Below are 17,189 nucleotides of genomic sequence, written 5' to 3'. Positions count from 1 at the left end.
AACAGTGATCACACCTAGTATTTTTTAACAATTTCTTTGTATCATAAAATATACAGCCTATGTACAAATTTCCAACTATCTCATCAAATGTATAATTACTTTTTTGGTATTGTTTGTTTGAATTGGGATTCAAATATTATCACATGTTGTGATTGGTAGATATATTGAGTTTCTTTTAAGCTGTAGGTTTCCTGTCCATCCTTTTTAGTTTGCAACTTATTTGTTGAAAGAACTGGATTGTTTGTCCCTTTGAGTTTCCCATGGTGTGGATTTTGCTGAGCACATCCGCATGGCGTAGTTTTACATGACCCTCTGTCCTCTGTATTTCACGTAAATTCGGGTTGCAATTTTTTGGCAAGATTGCCTCATAGATATAAGAGGGTGTGTGTGTGTGTGCGCACGCGCGCATGTGTGTATGTGCGTGCGTGCGCGCATATATATACAAAGTATATATAAGGTATTATTATATATCAACTATACAAAAAAGTTTAAAAAATACAATGAACACTGCACAGGCCTTCTAGATCGAACAGTTACCAACATTTTGCCGTTTTTGACACCCTCTCTCTCTCTATATATATATGTATACACATATACACACATTTTTTTGCTCTAGTATTTGAAAGTATATTACATATGTTATTATCTTTCAGCACAAGAATTCCTGAAAATGACATTCTCCTATATAACCACAATATGTTTATCAGACCTTTAAGATTAACAATATTTCTATAATATCATCTAATATACAGTTCATATTCAAATTTCCCAATTATCCAACGGATGTTATATGTTCTTTTCTTTTTTCCTAACCAAGATGGAGTCTAGGTTCACACGTTACATTGTGTTGTTTTATCTTTGTTTTTGTCTCTTCGTCTAGAACAGTTCTGCCACCTCTTTTGGCCCACACGACATTGACTTTTTTAAGAATCCAGAATAGTAGTCTTGTCCCGCATTTTGGATTTATCTGATTCTTTCCTCATGGTGATGTTAAAGTTAATCTTTTATATCTTGTATTTCTTTATGTTTGGATGTTTTGATCAGGTTTTTCAGATGATATGCTTCCCAGGGCCAGCCCAGTGGTGTCGCGGTTAAGTGCCCTCGCTCCACTTTGGCGGCCCAGAGTTTGCCAGTTCAGATTCGGGATGCGGATCTACGGACCACTTATCAAAGCCATGCTGTGGTGCTGTCCCGTATAAAGTGGAGGAAGATGGGCACAGGTGTTAGCCCAGGGCCAAGCTTTCTCAGCAAAAAGAGGAGGATTGGCATCAGATGTTAGCTCAGGGCTAATCTTCCTCACACACAAAAAAATAAATAAATAAATAAAAAATAAGATGATATGCTTCCCTTATTATAACTTCTTAGCCTTTTTCTTCTTTTCTTTTTGCATATTCTTAGTTTTTTTTTATTTCACCTTTGTTCTACAGAACTTTCTCAAGGAGGCTGTATGAGCTCATTTCGGTGGAATAGAGGTGGAGACTTCAAAGGACGCAAGTGGGATACAGACCTGCCCACTGATTCTGCCGTAAGTTCCTAGTTTTACTGTATTTTTTCAGTTTAACACTTTTGTTACTGGATTTATGTGTTTTTATTTTTCCATTATAAAAATAAGTATTAAGAAGAATTTAGAAACTAAGGTAGAAATAAAAATAAAATTGTACAAGCATCTTAACCCAACCACAGTTAATATTTTGCTGTATTTTTTTCCCCTTTACTTAGATTGTGCTGTTTTTTAGTGTTTTTATCATAGTTGTAATCATCCCATATGTAAAATTTTGTATCCTGCTTTTTTTCACTTTTGCAATGTTTAAGTATTTTTCCATTATTAACGCACTATCATTTAATTATTTTCCTATATTGGACCTAAAAGTTTGAGAAACATGGGAGGAGGAGGAGGGATTTTTGTTTTTATATCTCAAATAATGTTGCAAGGAATATCATGATGCATATTTCTTTCTTGTTTGGGATTATGACTTTAAGAAAGATTCCTAGAATTAGATTTATGAGATCAAAGAGTATAAAGTTTTTGAGCATTTAAGAGTTTTTCAAAATTGTGTTCTTTATTTTTTTACAGTGACTGTTATGTGTGAAAATGAAGTTTTAAATGCTAATATTCAAATTGAGTATGGCATGTGTGTGTATTTTAATCTTAGTTTTGCTGTTAATTAACTCTGTGGGTGTGAACGATCCACTTAACAGAAAACTAAGAACGTCTTTTATCTTTTCATTTTATGGATTTCATCTTATAAATGTAACCACTTGAAAGCATTTTTGCTAATTTTCTCTTTAGAGGAAAATTTAAAAATTGGAGTCATTATAAACACAGATGTTTTTAAAGGGCTACATCTGTGATAGATTTTCATGCTGACTTTGAAAAATTGTTTCCTCCTTGTCAGATCATCATGCATGTGTTTTGCACCTACCTTGACTCCCGATTGCCTCCGCACCCAAAGTACCCTGACGGGAAAACATTTACTTCTCAGCACTTTGTGCAGACACCAAATAAACCAGGTATAAACCTCTCCCAAAAGGATGAGTTGAACTGTTCACGTGAAATGTATCTAGTGGTTTTGTTTTGTTTTTTAATGTAGCATATTTCCTTTACAGATGTGACAAATGAGAATGTTTTTTGCATTTATCAGAGTGCTATCAACCCTCCCCATTATGAGCTAATCTACCAGCGCCATGTCTACAATCTTCCAAAGGTACTTCTAAGTGTAGAAGTTGCGGTTACAGGATGTCATGGGTGACTTGCTTTGATAGTATTTTTAAAATTAGATTCTCTTGCTTATGGAATAGGTAAACTTTTTAAATTAGGGAAAATGTGTTTTTTGTATATCTTTTTTTTTTTTGTACTATAAAAGTAATTTTGGAAAAGGATAAAGAAAAAGAAGAAAAATCACTCATTATTCCATTACTTAGAGGCAGCTGTTGTTAACATTTTGGTGTATTGCCTTTGGTAAATTTTATTTCGGTCTTTGTACCTTTTTATGGGTTGAAATCATATTATTTATGTAGTTTTATTTTTTATTATTTTTTATTATTTTTGTGTGTGTGTGAGGAAGATCAGCCCTGAGCTAACGTCCATGCTACTCCTCCTCTTTTTGCTGAGGAAGACTGGCTCTGAGCTAACATCTATTGCCAATCCTCCTCCTTTTTTTCCCCAAAGCCCCAGTAGATAGTTGTATGTCATAGTTGCACATCATTCTAGTTGCTGTATGTGGGACGTGGCCTCAGCATGGCCAGAGAAGCGATGTGTTGGTGCGTGCCCGGGATCCGAACCTGGGCCGCCAGTAACAGAGCGCAAGCGCTTAACTGCTAAGCCATGGGGCCAGCCCTATGTAGTTTTATATCCTTTTAAAAATTAACTTTATAACATAATTTTCCATGCCATTAAAAATCTTCATAAAAATACTTTTTAATGGCTATAAAAAACTTCATCATAAGATTGTAACATAATTTATTCAACCATTCCCCTGCTGTTGGACATTTTGGATGTTTCTAATTCTTCATTATCATAAATACAGCTGAATATTCAACTTTATGCATATAACTATCTGCATTTGGGGTAGTTTCTTTAGCCCAAAGTCCAAAAGTGGAATTCTGGCTTACAGAATATTTTCAAGGCTTTTAAAATATATTATCAAATTACTTTATAAAAAAGGTTATTGTACCAATTTACACTTCTACCAAGGTATTTTACTCTTGATTGCAAACATGTTTGCAGTTCTGTTGGTGACCTTTGCCGTTATTTTTGTTCCCAGCGTCTATACTAAGAAATTTTACATTGACTATAATCATAAATTGTGTTCTCCATCAGATTCCCAGGAGAGAATATTGATTTCACTTTTTTCAAGTTTAGTATTTCCACTTTGTAAGTGTAAATATTTTGGGCCATTGATGTTCCTGTAACTACACGTGCAAATCCTTTTTATTTTTTTTTTAAGAAATACTGTCTTTTGAAAATTATACATCCTCAGATTCTTGAGTAACAACACTAAATCAGAGTAAGCAGGGACAAGTTAATCAGTAAGTTGAAAATCTTAATTAGGAGCTATTTTACAGACCAGAAACTACATATAATAGTTTGATTTTAGGGCTAGCAAAATGCTGCCTCATAGTTCCTTGTAGATAAAATAAATGTATATTTACCATGTTACTTATCCTGTTATTAACATATACTGTAATGTATTTTGAAGTGTGATTAAAAGTTTTTTAATCCCAACACTTCTGTTTTTGTTGTTAATTTTTGGGATAGAACATTTTTTGCGTGTAGTATACAGGGGCACCAGCCTCGGAATAGCTCTCTTCCAGGCCTTCATAAATGCTGCTCTCCATGTGTGGAGACTTCCCAGTCTGTTTACTTTCTGCTCATCTTTCAGGTCTCAACTTAAAAATCTTTCCCTCAGGGAGGCATTCCCTGCATCACCGTCTGGGTCAGATGCCCGCGTATGTTCCTATGGCACCCTACACCTCCTCTCTCATAACATTCATCACACTTTATTGTAATTCTGAGTTTACTGTCTGCCTTTGCTACTAGACTTTAAGCTCCTTGATTACATAGATTCTCTCTGTCTTATTCACCACAGTATTCCCATTTCCTAGCACAAAGTAGGCACTTTGTTTAATGAATAAATGAAAGTCTGAATTACATGCATGGAATTCTGAATTAGTAGAATGTGAATTGATAGGATCTGCATTTACCTATCAGACTGAATCCTTGATTTGGTTTGGTTTAAATCTTGCTGTCTTTTTTCTCTTTATTCCAGGGCAGAAATAATATGTTTCACACCTTGTTAATGTTTCTCTACATCATAAAGACCAAAGAGTCGGGAATGCTTGGGTAGGTATCGATGCTTTAAAAACACAAGTATTTAATTTATTTACTGTTTTTCTTCCTATGGTAAGACTCTGCAGAAGGCAGCATCATATACTGAAAAGATTTGTAAACTTTTTTTTTTTTTTTTTGAGGAAGATCAGCCCTTGAGCTAACATCCATGCTAATCCTCCTCTTGTTGCTGAGGAAGACCAGCTCTGAGCTAACATCTATTGCCAATCCTCCTCCTTTTTTTCCCCAAAGCCCCAGTAGATAGTTGTATGTCATAGCTGCACATCCTTCTAGTTGCTGCATGTGGGACGCGACCTCAGCATGGCCGGAGAAGCGGTGCGTCGGTGCGCGCCCGGGATCCGAACCCGGGCCGCCAGTAGCGGAGCGCGCGCACTTAACCGCTAAGCCACAGGGCTGGCCCGAAGATTTGTAAACTTAACAGTAAGAGATGTGGCTTCTAGTACTAGCTCAGCCCCGTCACTCACCAGCTCTGCTGTCTTGGTCAAGTCCATTAATTCCTGAGAACTTCCATTTGTTTCCCTATTGGTAAAAAGGCAGTTGGACCATATCGTTGGCTTTACAATTGTGTTCCCCAGAGGAACAACTCTGAGATCTATATCACGCTCTTGCCACTTTATTCTTTTTAAATTTTTTTTTTTTTTAATTTTTATTTATTTATTTTTCCCCCAAAGCCCCAGTAGATAGTTGTATGTCATAGTTGCACATCCTTCTAGTTGCTGTATGTGGGATGCGGCCTCAGCATGGCCGGAGAAGCAGTGCGTCGGTGCGCGCCCGGGATCTGAACCCGGGCTGCCAGCATCGGAGCGCACGCACTTAACCGCTAAGCCACGGGGCCGGCCTGCTCTTGCCACTTTAAAATTTTTAAAAAATAATGAAAAACTGGAGTCTATTTGTATTCAAGCCATCCTACTTCAGACACAAAGCCCTCTGCAAAATGTTTCCACGTCCAGACAGACTGAGTCAGCACCTGTTCCATAATGTTGTTAACTGGGGTGGAAAAATGGTCAGCTGAAATGTTTACTTTGTTTATTCTAAATACTTAGTAATAAAGCTCACACACTGTTACAATAAATTCGAAATTGCTGTATTGTCTTTTTTTTTTTTTTTTTTGTGAGGAAGATCAGCCCTGTGCTGACATCTGCCAATCCTCTCTTTTTGCTGAGGAAGACTGGCCCTGGGCTAACATCTGTGCCCATCTTCCTCCACTTTATATGGGACGCTGCCACAGCATGGCTTGCTAAGCGGTGTGTCAGTGCACGCGTGGGATCCGAACCAGGGAATCCTGGGCCACCGCAGCAGAGCGTGCACATCACACTTAACCACTTGCACCACCGGGCCGGCCCCTGTATTGTCATTTTGATGATTCAGGATTTTAGTGTATCGAGTAATATTTGAAGTAAGTGGACCCCAGCTAAAGCTGGGGAAATCTGGTACTGCAAGGTCTGGGGGGTCTGAAAACCTAGATTCTGGATCCAGCTCTGCCCACACTGGGTAACCTGAGGCTAAGAAAATGTAAAAAGAAGGGCTTGGAGTAGAAAACATCTGAGGTCCATTCCAGTTCTGATATGCGTGCATCTTTTCTAAGTTTTGTTTAGGCGTCCTGTTTTATACATATTCTAGAAGTGTATTGTCCAATACAGCAGCCATCAACCACATGTGGCATTGAGCATTTGAAACGACTAGTCCAAATTGAGATGTGCTGTGTGAAATATGTAGACTAGAATTCAAGGACCTAGTACCAAAAAAAGAAGTAAAATATCTCATTAATAATTTTGTATATTGATCACATGTTGAAATAATACTTTGGATATATTGAGTTAAATGAAATCTGTTATTAAAATTAATTTCACCTGTTTCTTCTTTTTTTAACTTTTTAAAAATGTATATTAAAAAATTTTAAATTATGTGTGTGGCTTACACTTGTGGCTCACATCACATTACATTTCTATTGGACAGCACAGTCGAGAGAAAGCCAAGCTTCCTGTCCTAAACATATTAGGTGCAAAGATTTTAAAAGACATAAACAGAAATTTATAAACAAATGTAAACATTTATCAGCTTCTTTTATATTTTTTAATGTAAGAAAGGTTAAATAAGAAACGCTTTTGTGAGGCATCTGAACTACCATGGTGCTTTTTTCTTTATTTTTTAATTACAGAATAATACATGCTCAATATAGAAATATTTAAACAGTACAGCAGCGTGTAAACTAGAAATTGAAAATTCTTCTCTGATCAGCCTCTCTCAGTTCTACTGCTGTGAAGTACCCAATGTTAACAGTTTCAGGTGTATGTTTCCAGACTACTTTTCTGGGAATAAGTCGATTTTGTTTTTGTTTTTCGTTTTGGTTAAAAATATATTGTACCCAAATATATTACTGTATAACTTGCTTTTTAATCTTATGGTATATCTTGGACATTCTGTGTCAGTAAATACAGGTTTTTTTCCTAAAATTTTCAGCAGTGTTCAGTTATAAATATATGCTTACATAAATATTAGAAAGATGGAATATACTATAAACATATTGTTTTGTAATTCTTCACTTAACAGTGTTTCTGGAAGGTTATTTTGAAGTGAAAAATCAATTTAGAAATATTTTAAATAGTGAATTTTTAGTTTAATTGAAAATTTATTTTTTCCTACAAAAGATCAAAAGATCCAAATGGATATTTTGATGCATAAATGATTTGTCATGATAGCATGAAGCTTGGGTTGAGTGCCATATACAATTTGTTGTATGCATAAAAATGTAAAAACTTTAAAACTACTTAGTGGGGCAGTAATTTACTCAGATGCCAAAAAGAATTGACTTAATTTTTGAAGTGCTTATCTTCTCTTAATGAGCAGCTTATATGTGGAAAATGAAACATTTTAAACTAAAATTAATACATGTTTTATTTCTTTGGGTTTTTTTTTTAAAACCCAGAAAAAAACTTGGAATTTATTAACTTTTAAAATATGATTGATTAATCTTTTTAACACATTCTAAAACAATCAAATGATTAAAAGGTACTATCCTGTAGCTTAAAGGAAATAAATAAGTGGCTCAAATGTAGTCTGTTTGGAATCATGCCCATAAATTAGCAGTAGATTGATCCAAATACCTTATCAATTCAATGCCACATATTTGTGTGGTTACTGGAATGAGGTGAATGTTTTACTTCCAAAAGGGAAAAAAGTCTGGATAGAGTTAACTACACAGTAATTTAAGTGTTCTGTTCAGCAAAAGACACCATAAATAAAGTTTAAAGCTAAATGACAAACTGAGACAAAGCATGATAGTTGCAACACATACAGCAAATCCAAGTTAATATCCATCATATATAAAGAGCATATATAAGTTAATTAGAAAAGAGAAATATAGAAAATGGTCAAAGACACAAAAGATTTTTTCATAGAAAAGTGTTGTGCAAATGATTAATAAAACATGAAAAGATGCTTAATTAGCCTCATATACAAACAAGCTAAAATGAAAACATTTTTTTCTATCAAATGGAGATTTATCATTTGCAGTGTTGGTGAGGACATGAAGAAATGGGAAAGCATAGTTGATAGAAATTACCTTTTGTGTGTGTGTGTGTGTGTGTGTGAGAGGAAGATCAGCTCTGAGCTAACATCTGCCAATCCTTCTCTCTTTTTTTTTGCTGAGGAAGACTGGCCCTGGGCTAACATCTGTGCCCATCTTCCTCCACTTTATTTGGGATGCCGCCGCAGCATGGCTTGACAAGCGGTGCATCGGTGCGCACCTGGGATCCAAACCTGCGAACCCTGGGCCGCAGAAGCGGCACATGCGCACTTAACCGCTATGCCACTGGGCCGGCCCCGAAATTACCTTTTTTGAAGGGCATTTTTGTATTATATGTAACTTCCAATTTTTAATCAAAATGAATACATACTTATGATTTAAAAAGTCATTTCGTGCTAAAAGTTCATGACAGAAATAAGCAATTCTCTGTATTCCCCAAGCCTACTTCCAAAGGCAACCACTTGAAACTCTTGTAGCTTTTTCTTCTGATATTACTCCCATGGTTCCACATGATAGAGGTATGGAGTTCTCTCTTAATTCCTCAGTTTCGGACATTGTAGGTTGATTTCTCACTTTGTTGGATGAGTAATTTCTCTCCTGGCCCTCTCTCCCTCCCCTCATACTTTGAATACGGTTATGTTACTCTCTGGAGTAGAAGTAGATTTTTCTTTTTGTTATATGCAGTATGGTTTAGTTTAAGCTGTATTAATAGTACCCATGTGCAGATTCACTAAAGCATTTCTAATAATTAGAGAATTCCTAATTTAAGTTGAATAGGTAAAATTCTCTAAAAGGTCTGGCATCTCTATAGCCTCCCTTTTTGAAATTTAATTGACACTTTAATCTTACTTACTAAAATTGTCCTGCAACTGTCATCTGATGTGATCTTGAGGTCCACTGAAAAATTAATTTTCAACACTCCATAAATCCATTTATTCTAAATTTAGGTTTTAAGCACAGTTAAGAAAGTAATTATTACTACTAGAATTCACCTGATAAACCATGTGTAACATAACTTATTGCAGAATGGCATTAAATGTCATCAATTAAAAATGTATTCCTTGGGGCCGGCCCCGTGGCTTGGTGGTTAAGTGAGCGCGCTCCACTGCTGGCGACCCGGGTTCGGATCCCGGGCGCGCACCGACGCGCTGCTTCTCCGGCCATGCTGAGGCCGCGTCCCACATACAGCAACTAGAAGGATGTGCAGCTGTGACACACAACTATCTACTGGGGCTTTGGGGGGAAAAAATAAATAAATAAAATCTTTAAAAAAAAAAATAAATAAAGTAACAAAATTGGTTTATTAAAAAAAAAAAAAAGTATTCCTTGTGAAGACTCTTGTTTTAGTTGTTTGAAAAAAGACCTTAAATGCTTGGCAGTCAAGTTCACTAAAACTTTTTTTTTCTCTTTCATAGGAGAGTCAATCTTGGTCTATCTGGTGTGAATATTTTGTGGATTTTTGGCGAGTAGTGGGTCATTTAATTCCAAACATTTGGACTTTTCTTTGACTGAATCAGAAGTTGAATCTAAGCATCTGTGAGTCACTGCCTCTTTTGAAATAAGATACACTTTATGTTACAGACTCTTTAGATTTAATGAAAATTTAGCTATTACGAAACTTCCTTGTGAAAGTATGTCCTATATCTTCTACACCAAGAGGCATCACCTTCAGTTTTTTATCGCATTTCAGGTTTTTCAGTTGCCTACAAAACTGCAACCCTTCAGATTTGTTGACCCAAACAGTACAGTTGAGCCTTGATTAAATAAATTTAAGAGTCTTTTTTCATTGTAACCCTCAAATAAGAATCATCCACCTGATTCTTCTCTACAAAAATTGTTTCTTCGTTCATGTTATTTAGTATAAATACTTAAAAACAAGCAAATTGTTAATTTATTTTTTTATCTCTGTATTTCCCTAGTGTTCAGCAAATCAACCCATATTTAAAGAAATGAGATAAACTTCTAAGTAATGTATTTAGTTCATGTGTATATTTAAAATATTATTGAAAGAGGTTTGACAGTATTAGCATTTAAAAAGTCAACTCTTGGATTAAATTTAGCTGATAGAATTAAACTTTTGGGTCTTAGTTAAGAGGCTGAGGACGTCAAGAAAACTACTGCTCTGGTTTTAGTAACTCAATTTCACTACTCCATAATATTGTATTATTTTAAGAGTTCCCTTTAAGATCATATGATATCGTATCTGTTTAAATATTTTAGATATGTTCAGAATATCTGGAGAGTAAGAAATTACCAAATTCGTAAGTTTTTCTTGACTCTCCATCCTTATTTTCTTATATGTATTATCTCTAAGGCTAGCTAGCATCTGCGTGTGTTTTCTGGATTGACGTACTATTAGAGACTGCTTCCATCACCTGGAAACAGCTGAAACCGGTATCTTGAATCACTGCATGTCCGTATTTATATGCAGCCCATTTTGTATCATTTGTAAATTCCGTTTTTCAGAAAGTTGTTCCTGTTTTTTAAAAATTAGACTTCCAAAGGAAAGGAAGTTTCTGTTTTTTAACTGCTTTTGATATATGTTAAATATGTTTGCTACCATATTTTAAAAGAAAATACCAATTAAACATGTTAAACATAAGAACATGTTAAAATCTAAGTCTTCTATTTCAAAAGTTATTGAAGGTGTCATGAAATAACAATTGTTATGCTGTTAAACTATTCATTTGCATATTCTTTATTAAAAGCAATGGGAAAAACTTTAAGAATACATAAGACAAAATTTTTTTTCTTCTTTATAGGACTTAAGGCAGCTTTTAGTCCAAAAATTCAAAGTTATAATATTTTATTTTTTAAGTGACTGTCAAAAAATACAATATGCAGTAAATACACATGTCAAAAGACTAGGGACACACACTAAAAAAGAAAGGGTGTTTTATTTGCATACTGAGTTTAGTATGGGTTCCTGTACTCTGGGTAGCTATCCTGTGTTAACTTGTCCTCACAAATGTTTGAGCCAGCTTATACTTTAATATAGCTTTTATTAGAAATACTTTGATGAATTAGCTTGAATTTACACTTCAGGAAGACAGTGCACTGCAAATATGGTAAATTGTCCTTGTGTTAAAATGAGTAAATATCAACTTTTCTCTAATTAAATGTTATTTATAGTATATTTTTCACAAGTTTTTCTTTGCATTGCTTGACTCATTCTTGTGGGATCAAATCCGCTAATCTAGATTATGTTCACGGTATCATTTATCCTTTTCTTCTCTGTGAATATCAGCCTTCAGCCAAATTTGTTTTAGGGGCATACTTAGGTGTTTAAAATTTAGTTCTTACTAGGACATAAAAATGCTGTGTTGCTTGGCTTCCTCCAACTGGTGTCCTCTTTAAACTGACATTTTAATGGTGATGACATGGAGCATGTGGGTGGTGCTTCTCATCTCCGCTTTGTAATATAAATCCTTTAATGTGGGCGTTCCTCAGAAGTCAGGCTTTGGGCCTCTGCTTCACTGTATATGCTTTTCCTTAGAGATCTTATCCATTCCACGACTTCCTTTATCACCCCTCTGCATTTGGTTCTCAAGTTCATCACCAACCATAACATCTCTCCTGAGCTCTAGTGTTACATTTCCTGTGACCTGTCTGACATTTCCACTTGGATGTCCTGCAGACTCTCAGTGTCTGGAACTGAATTCCCATCTGTGGAAACCAGCTCCCTCTTCTAACATCCCTTTTTCTGTTCATTGTACTACCAGTCGCCCACGCTCAAAACTCTGGTGTCATCTTTGATTCCTTGAGCTCCCTGGGTCCCCAGTCCAATCAGGCTGCAAACCTCATCCATTCTTTGTTAACAGTGTCTCTTGCAGCTGTCCCTTTCCATTTCTGCTGCCACTGTGCTCATTTACACCCTTATCAACTCACACAGGACTACTACAACAGCCTAATTAATTTCGCAGCTTTCTAATTGTCGCCGTGCTTCCAGATTTTCCAGTTCATCCTGCACATTCTCTTCAAATTCATCTTCCTAAAACACCTGTTTGATCATTTCCTTCCCCTAATAAATTCCTTAGCCTGACATTTAAAGCCCTCCACAATCTGGCCTCAAGCTAGCCTTATCCACCCAGAACCTGGGCTCTAGCCGGTGCAGGCTGCTCCTTGCTGGGCTCTCTGCGTGCTATCTCCTGCCCATCCTGATCACACTCTGGGGATGCCCCCTCCCCCTCTACAGTCCATCCCTGCCTGGAGACTTCGCTCTAGTTAAACCTGCTATTTTTTGGAGCTGGTCTTGACCACTCCAGCTGGCAGTCATTTTTCCCCCAGGGTGATTAGATCTGTGCCCCTTTTTTGGCACTCAGCAGCCATATGAATGGATTCAGAAGTGACTTTTAGTCTCTGAGAGTGTGTCCCCATATCTTGTCTCATCTTCATAAAGGCACTGAGTTTTTTACTAATCTGATCTGTGCTGCTGTTCAGGAGGACTTGACGATGGCTAAAGCTACCTTTTGGGAAGGGCTTGCATTCTCCTCTTTGAAGGACACCTTTTGAGCAGCCAAGCATACTGGCTTTCCTTTTGTGGCTAGGCCCAAGGAGGAGGAAGCACTCTCAGAACGGGACAGCAGCAGCAGGGGGACTGCCTGAAAAGTAAAGGTGTTAGGAAAATGACGCAACCAATTCCATGTACTCTTGGGGGTCTTCCTTAGTGAGCTGGGGTGAGGCCGCTGCACGTAGAAGCACATTGTCCCCGATGCTACAGGGTGCACTGTGAGCGACCGGGAGAGGCCACTGGTCCACCCATCCCTCCTGCCGGCTTCAGTCACAGCTGCTCCCTGACTGTGGGTGGGGGCAAAAGTGCATGAGGTTAAGCAGCAGGGGGCTGGGCTCTCTGGTAGGAAGGCTTTGGGGAAGGATCCGGGGTGGAGGGGGACTGTGTGCCCACTTAGAATGAGAGAGGTTTGCACAGTCAGCGCCTGTGCTTCTCGGGCCCCAGTGACATTGCCACACCTCACCGGGGATGCCAGTGGCTTTCTGCTGGATCTTCAGGATTGTTAGGCAGTAGCTCTGAGCCACATCTCTATTTTGATCCCTGGACGGTCATTAGTAATTCCATTTCCACGTTGAATGAACTGCACTGACCTGGGGGCAGGTTATAGATTCTGTAGAGGGTGGCCCCTCAGGCAGGGTGAGGAGGGTCCAATACAGCAGTCAGGGATGGAGAAGAGCCTTGTGTGCATCCGGGACCCTGACCCCCTCAGACAGCAGAGACCCCAAAGATGCTTCATAGCGAAGTCACATGCAGACAATCCCAGACCCTGCTATGGATGAAATTGAAAGCTATAAATCTTTTCATGCTCCCATACAAAGTGAATTTTCCAAAGTCAGCCTGGCTAGAAGAGCCACTGGCCTGAATGGGCTGAGACTTGGGCAGACTGAGCTCTGTCACTGATTGGGGGCAGAGCAATTAACCTTTTACACTGTGATTTCTGATTATAAGATAAAGATACTCTTCATGCCTCAGAGATCATTGACAGGCTAAAAGTGAAAATAATGGGTGACAGTGCTTTTAGGTAAGGAAAAAATGGCTTTAAAAAGTCTTTGAAAATAACATGTTAGTGTAAAACTAGGAAATGGCCCCTTGGGCATTGTAAAGCAACTGATTCATTCTGGGATCATGCTGAGATACAGATCTTCACATGTTTGTGGCCTTGACACACTCACACCCCACCCCAGCCATCCTAGCCCAGCTGGATCTGCCTTCTGCTCCCTCTTCCCCAGCCCCAGCCCTGACCATCCCCCCAGTCATCGACAGTACCACCCTTGTATCCTGAAGGCTGGGCTTTCTGGTCTACCAAGAAAACACTGTCTCCTTCCTTTCTCATTTCTGAACTAGAAGGAAAAAATAACAGCCCTGAATCAGACTCTGCTTTCATGAACTGTATCCCATAGGAGGAAAGTCAGAAGGTGGTGATCTGCTCTGTTGGGGGCAAAACTTGTTTTTTCAGGAGCGGCAGCTAGGCATGATTCTTCCTCAAACACATGGTGTGTAGACTGGAATCAGGCAGCTCTCTGATAGTTTTGGCCCAGAGTACAGTCATTAGCTTACTGAGCTCCACTTCCAAAGAAAGGCCCCTTGTGTTCCTCATGGGGAGGAGTATCATCCACTGGACAGCCTGAGGGGCAGAGTCCAGCTAACTCGTGAAAGTGAGACTTGGCAGAAGGAAGTCCGAACTAAAGCCACCAGCCCCCAAACCCGGTGGTTTGAAAAGATGTTATATGGCTTCTATCTCAAGTTAACTAACTTAAAAACAAACCCTTAAAAACAAATTCAGTACAATGCTCTGCTTCTGGTCAAATGTTCTGCATGAGTTCTTTCGAGGTTTTTTTTTATGCTATTTTGAAAATTCCTGGAGTTAACTACCGTAAAGTGGTGGTTAGACTCCACTTAGACCAAGTGCCTTGGATAGAACTTGGAGGCAAAGTCCACATCCTAGTATATGGTGTCTCTTAAATAAGACACTAGATAGTTTCTGTGTAGCCAGAAAAATGATCTTTCATTTAAACTACTGTATCTCTCTGAGTAAATTGCTACTTTTTCCCACCTTACAACTCTACTTCTGCACACATGTCCCTCCCCACTCACCTACTCCCATAGTTTCTATTGGTGAGGGATCTGCATCTGGTGAGAGATCTTGCCCTCCTGACCCTGTCCTGGCAGGTGCAATAGTGGAGCATTGCTAGAACAAGTCCCCAGGGAAGACTGCAGGTCTCTCAGGTGGATGGAACTCCTGTAAATGACGGAGCTTCTAGTAGACTGCACTTCCTTGAGGTCCTGGAGGGCAGGTGCATGTTAGGTGCTCAGTAAATATTTGTTGAATTAATAATTAGGTTAAGTAGACAGAATTCACTTGAAAAGCAATCCTTTTCTTTTTTGGACTGGAATTTTTGGTGAGTGTGCTTTCCATGCTGAAGACCATGGAGAGCTCTCTGGCTGGTGAGTAGAGGTGTGGCAGAGAAGGAAAGAAGCAAGGAGCTGGCAATAGGCAGTTGGATCTAAACTTGTAGAATTGAAGGCCAGAGAGCCCACCCTACATCTCCATGCATTCCTCTCTGTTGGGCTCTATGAAAATTGATTCAATAGTAAAGAGTATGTATATGCCTGGGGGGAAAAGCCATCTAGATACATATCTGCTAGTAGTTTCTCAGTAGGATGCAAAATTGGTGGCATCTTATAAGCCATCACAGCTGGAGCTGTATTGGGGTGGATGCAAGGTATGAGTGCTGGGGACACTCTGATCCAGTCATAGGACACTATTATCCTGTTCCCAGAAACACTGTAGAGTTTTGGAATGCTTTCCCCCCAGCTATCTGTAACAGCTCCTTCCTGTCTTCATCAAGATCTCTGCTCAAATATCACCTCCTTGGACCCTTTCTTGCCACCCTAAAATGGCACCCCTGTCACTCACTAACCCCCTTACCCCACTCAGCTCTTCTTCATTGCCCATACCTGAGATTTTACTTATTATCTGCTCCCCCCACCAGCATCCTCTCCAGGGATGGGACACTAGTCTCATCTTCCTGTTTGAAGAACTGAACATTAAAGAGCAACTATGTGCCAGTTGACTCTTACTATTTCTATTGTGAAGTGATAAATAGCGTATGTTTTTCTGACTCCCTCAGATGTTAGACTAAAGGTTTAAAACTTCTGCTATGTTATAGATCAAAAATACAACTCAGAAGAAAGGGCACACACCAACTGTTTCTTAAGGAAGGCTCCTGGATGGTGGCAGACACTTCCAGGTACATCCCATTGGCCAGCACTTAATCACATGGACATGGCTAGCTGCAAAGGAATCTGGGAAACATAGTTTTTGTTAGCCATGGCCATGGCTGTGTCCTGCTAGCTAGTAATCCTAGCACTATGGTAGAAGGAAAGGATGGACATTAGACAACAGCAGCAGTCTGTCACTGCAGGAGACGTCTGAATAAACCCACAGAACCTCAGCTGTGCCTGACGCCAAGGACAGTGACTGCCGTGGAAATGGAGTCCTTGTCCCCTTGAACGACTTAACTCTCACCAAGCGCTTCCTTAAGTGGCTTGCCCTCTCCCCCTCCCCCAGGCACTGAAAATGAGGAAAAGTTCTACATTTTTGTATTCCAGATACCAAAATCCTATAGAGCAAAACATTGCAGACACGTCCACACAGTGGACCAACTTCCCCTCGACCAACGTTCCAAGTATTTTTAGCCAGCACCAGCTACATAATTTGCGTGACCCAGTTCAGAAATTATCAGGAATTTCAAGACAGCCACAGCAGAGCATTAAACCAAGCACAGGGCCCTTCTAAGCATAGGCTCCTGTATGACTCCCCAGGTCTCAGGCCTGTTCTATATTCACTCTAACAAAAGAAAGGAGCTGTTTATATTGTGAAACACCACGTGCAAGTAATGTTGGCTTTTCAGGCTGTTTCAGCTTTTAGGTGAGATTTTTCCTTGTCATGGTTCAGAAAACTTAGAAGTGGTCTTGGGGGTCAAACAGCTGGATTGTCTCATTTTACAGAAGCCCAGAGAGGGCCTGCAGGTGCCCAGGGTCCGGCTTGGAGCTGCTGTCAGAACCTGCTCTAGAAGTCCTGTCTCCAGACTCTGTGGCAACCAGAGCCCTTGCTGCACTGCAGGAAGTGGTTGTTTGTCCCCATCCGGTTGGCTCTGTGGTGCCAGGTCAAGGGCCTCGTTGATACTCCTGGGACCTCCCATTGTCTGCTTGGACTAGACTCTTCCTCCGGCCTCTGGTCAAAGCAGAGACAAAACCAGTAGCCACCCTGTTCTTGTCTACCTTTAGGAAGGTACCACTGG

The 17,189-nt window shown here is 39.1% G+C and overlaps 1 protein-coding gene across 3 annotated transcripts in view; it reads left to right on the top strand.

The window, feature by feature from the left end:
- TMEM209 (transmembrane protein 209) overlaps positions 1 to 11,521 on the top strand; it is a 33,827-nt gene extending 22,306 nt beyond the window's left edge. For all 3 annotated transcript variants that reach the window (XM_004418685.3, XM_087430680.1, XM_087430685.1), the window contains 5 exons: positions 1,428 to 1,525; positions 2,397 to 2,511; positions 2,608 to 2,705; positions 4,770 to 4,843; positions 9,791 to 11,521. In XM_004418685.3, coding sequence (XP_004418742.1) covers positions 1,428 to 1,525; positions 2,397 to 2,511; positions 2,608 to 2,705; positions 4,770 to 4,843; positions 9,791 to 9,845 — 440 coding nt within the window. In that variant the 3' untranslated portion in view covers positions 9,846 to 11,521. The remainder of the gene's footprint in view (positions 1 to 1,427; positions 1,526 to 2,396; positions 2,512 to 2,607; positions 2,706 to 4,769; positions 4,844 to 9,790) is intronic.
- The last annotated feature ends 5,668 nt before the right edge of the window (positions 11,522 to 17,189 follow it).

This window comes from Ceratotherium simum, chromosome 1 (genome assembly GCF_057802395.1).
Source record: "Ceratotherium simum simum isolate JZ-2026a chromosome 1, ASM5780239v1, whole genome shotgun sequence".
Classification (NCBI taxonomy): domain Eukaryota; kingdom Metazoa; phylum Chordata; class Mammalia; order Perissodactyla; family Rhinocerotidae; genus Ceratotherium; species Ceratotherium simum.
This window is presented reverse-complemented; position numbering and strand designations above follow the sequence as displayed.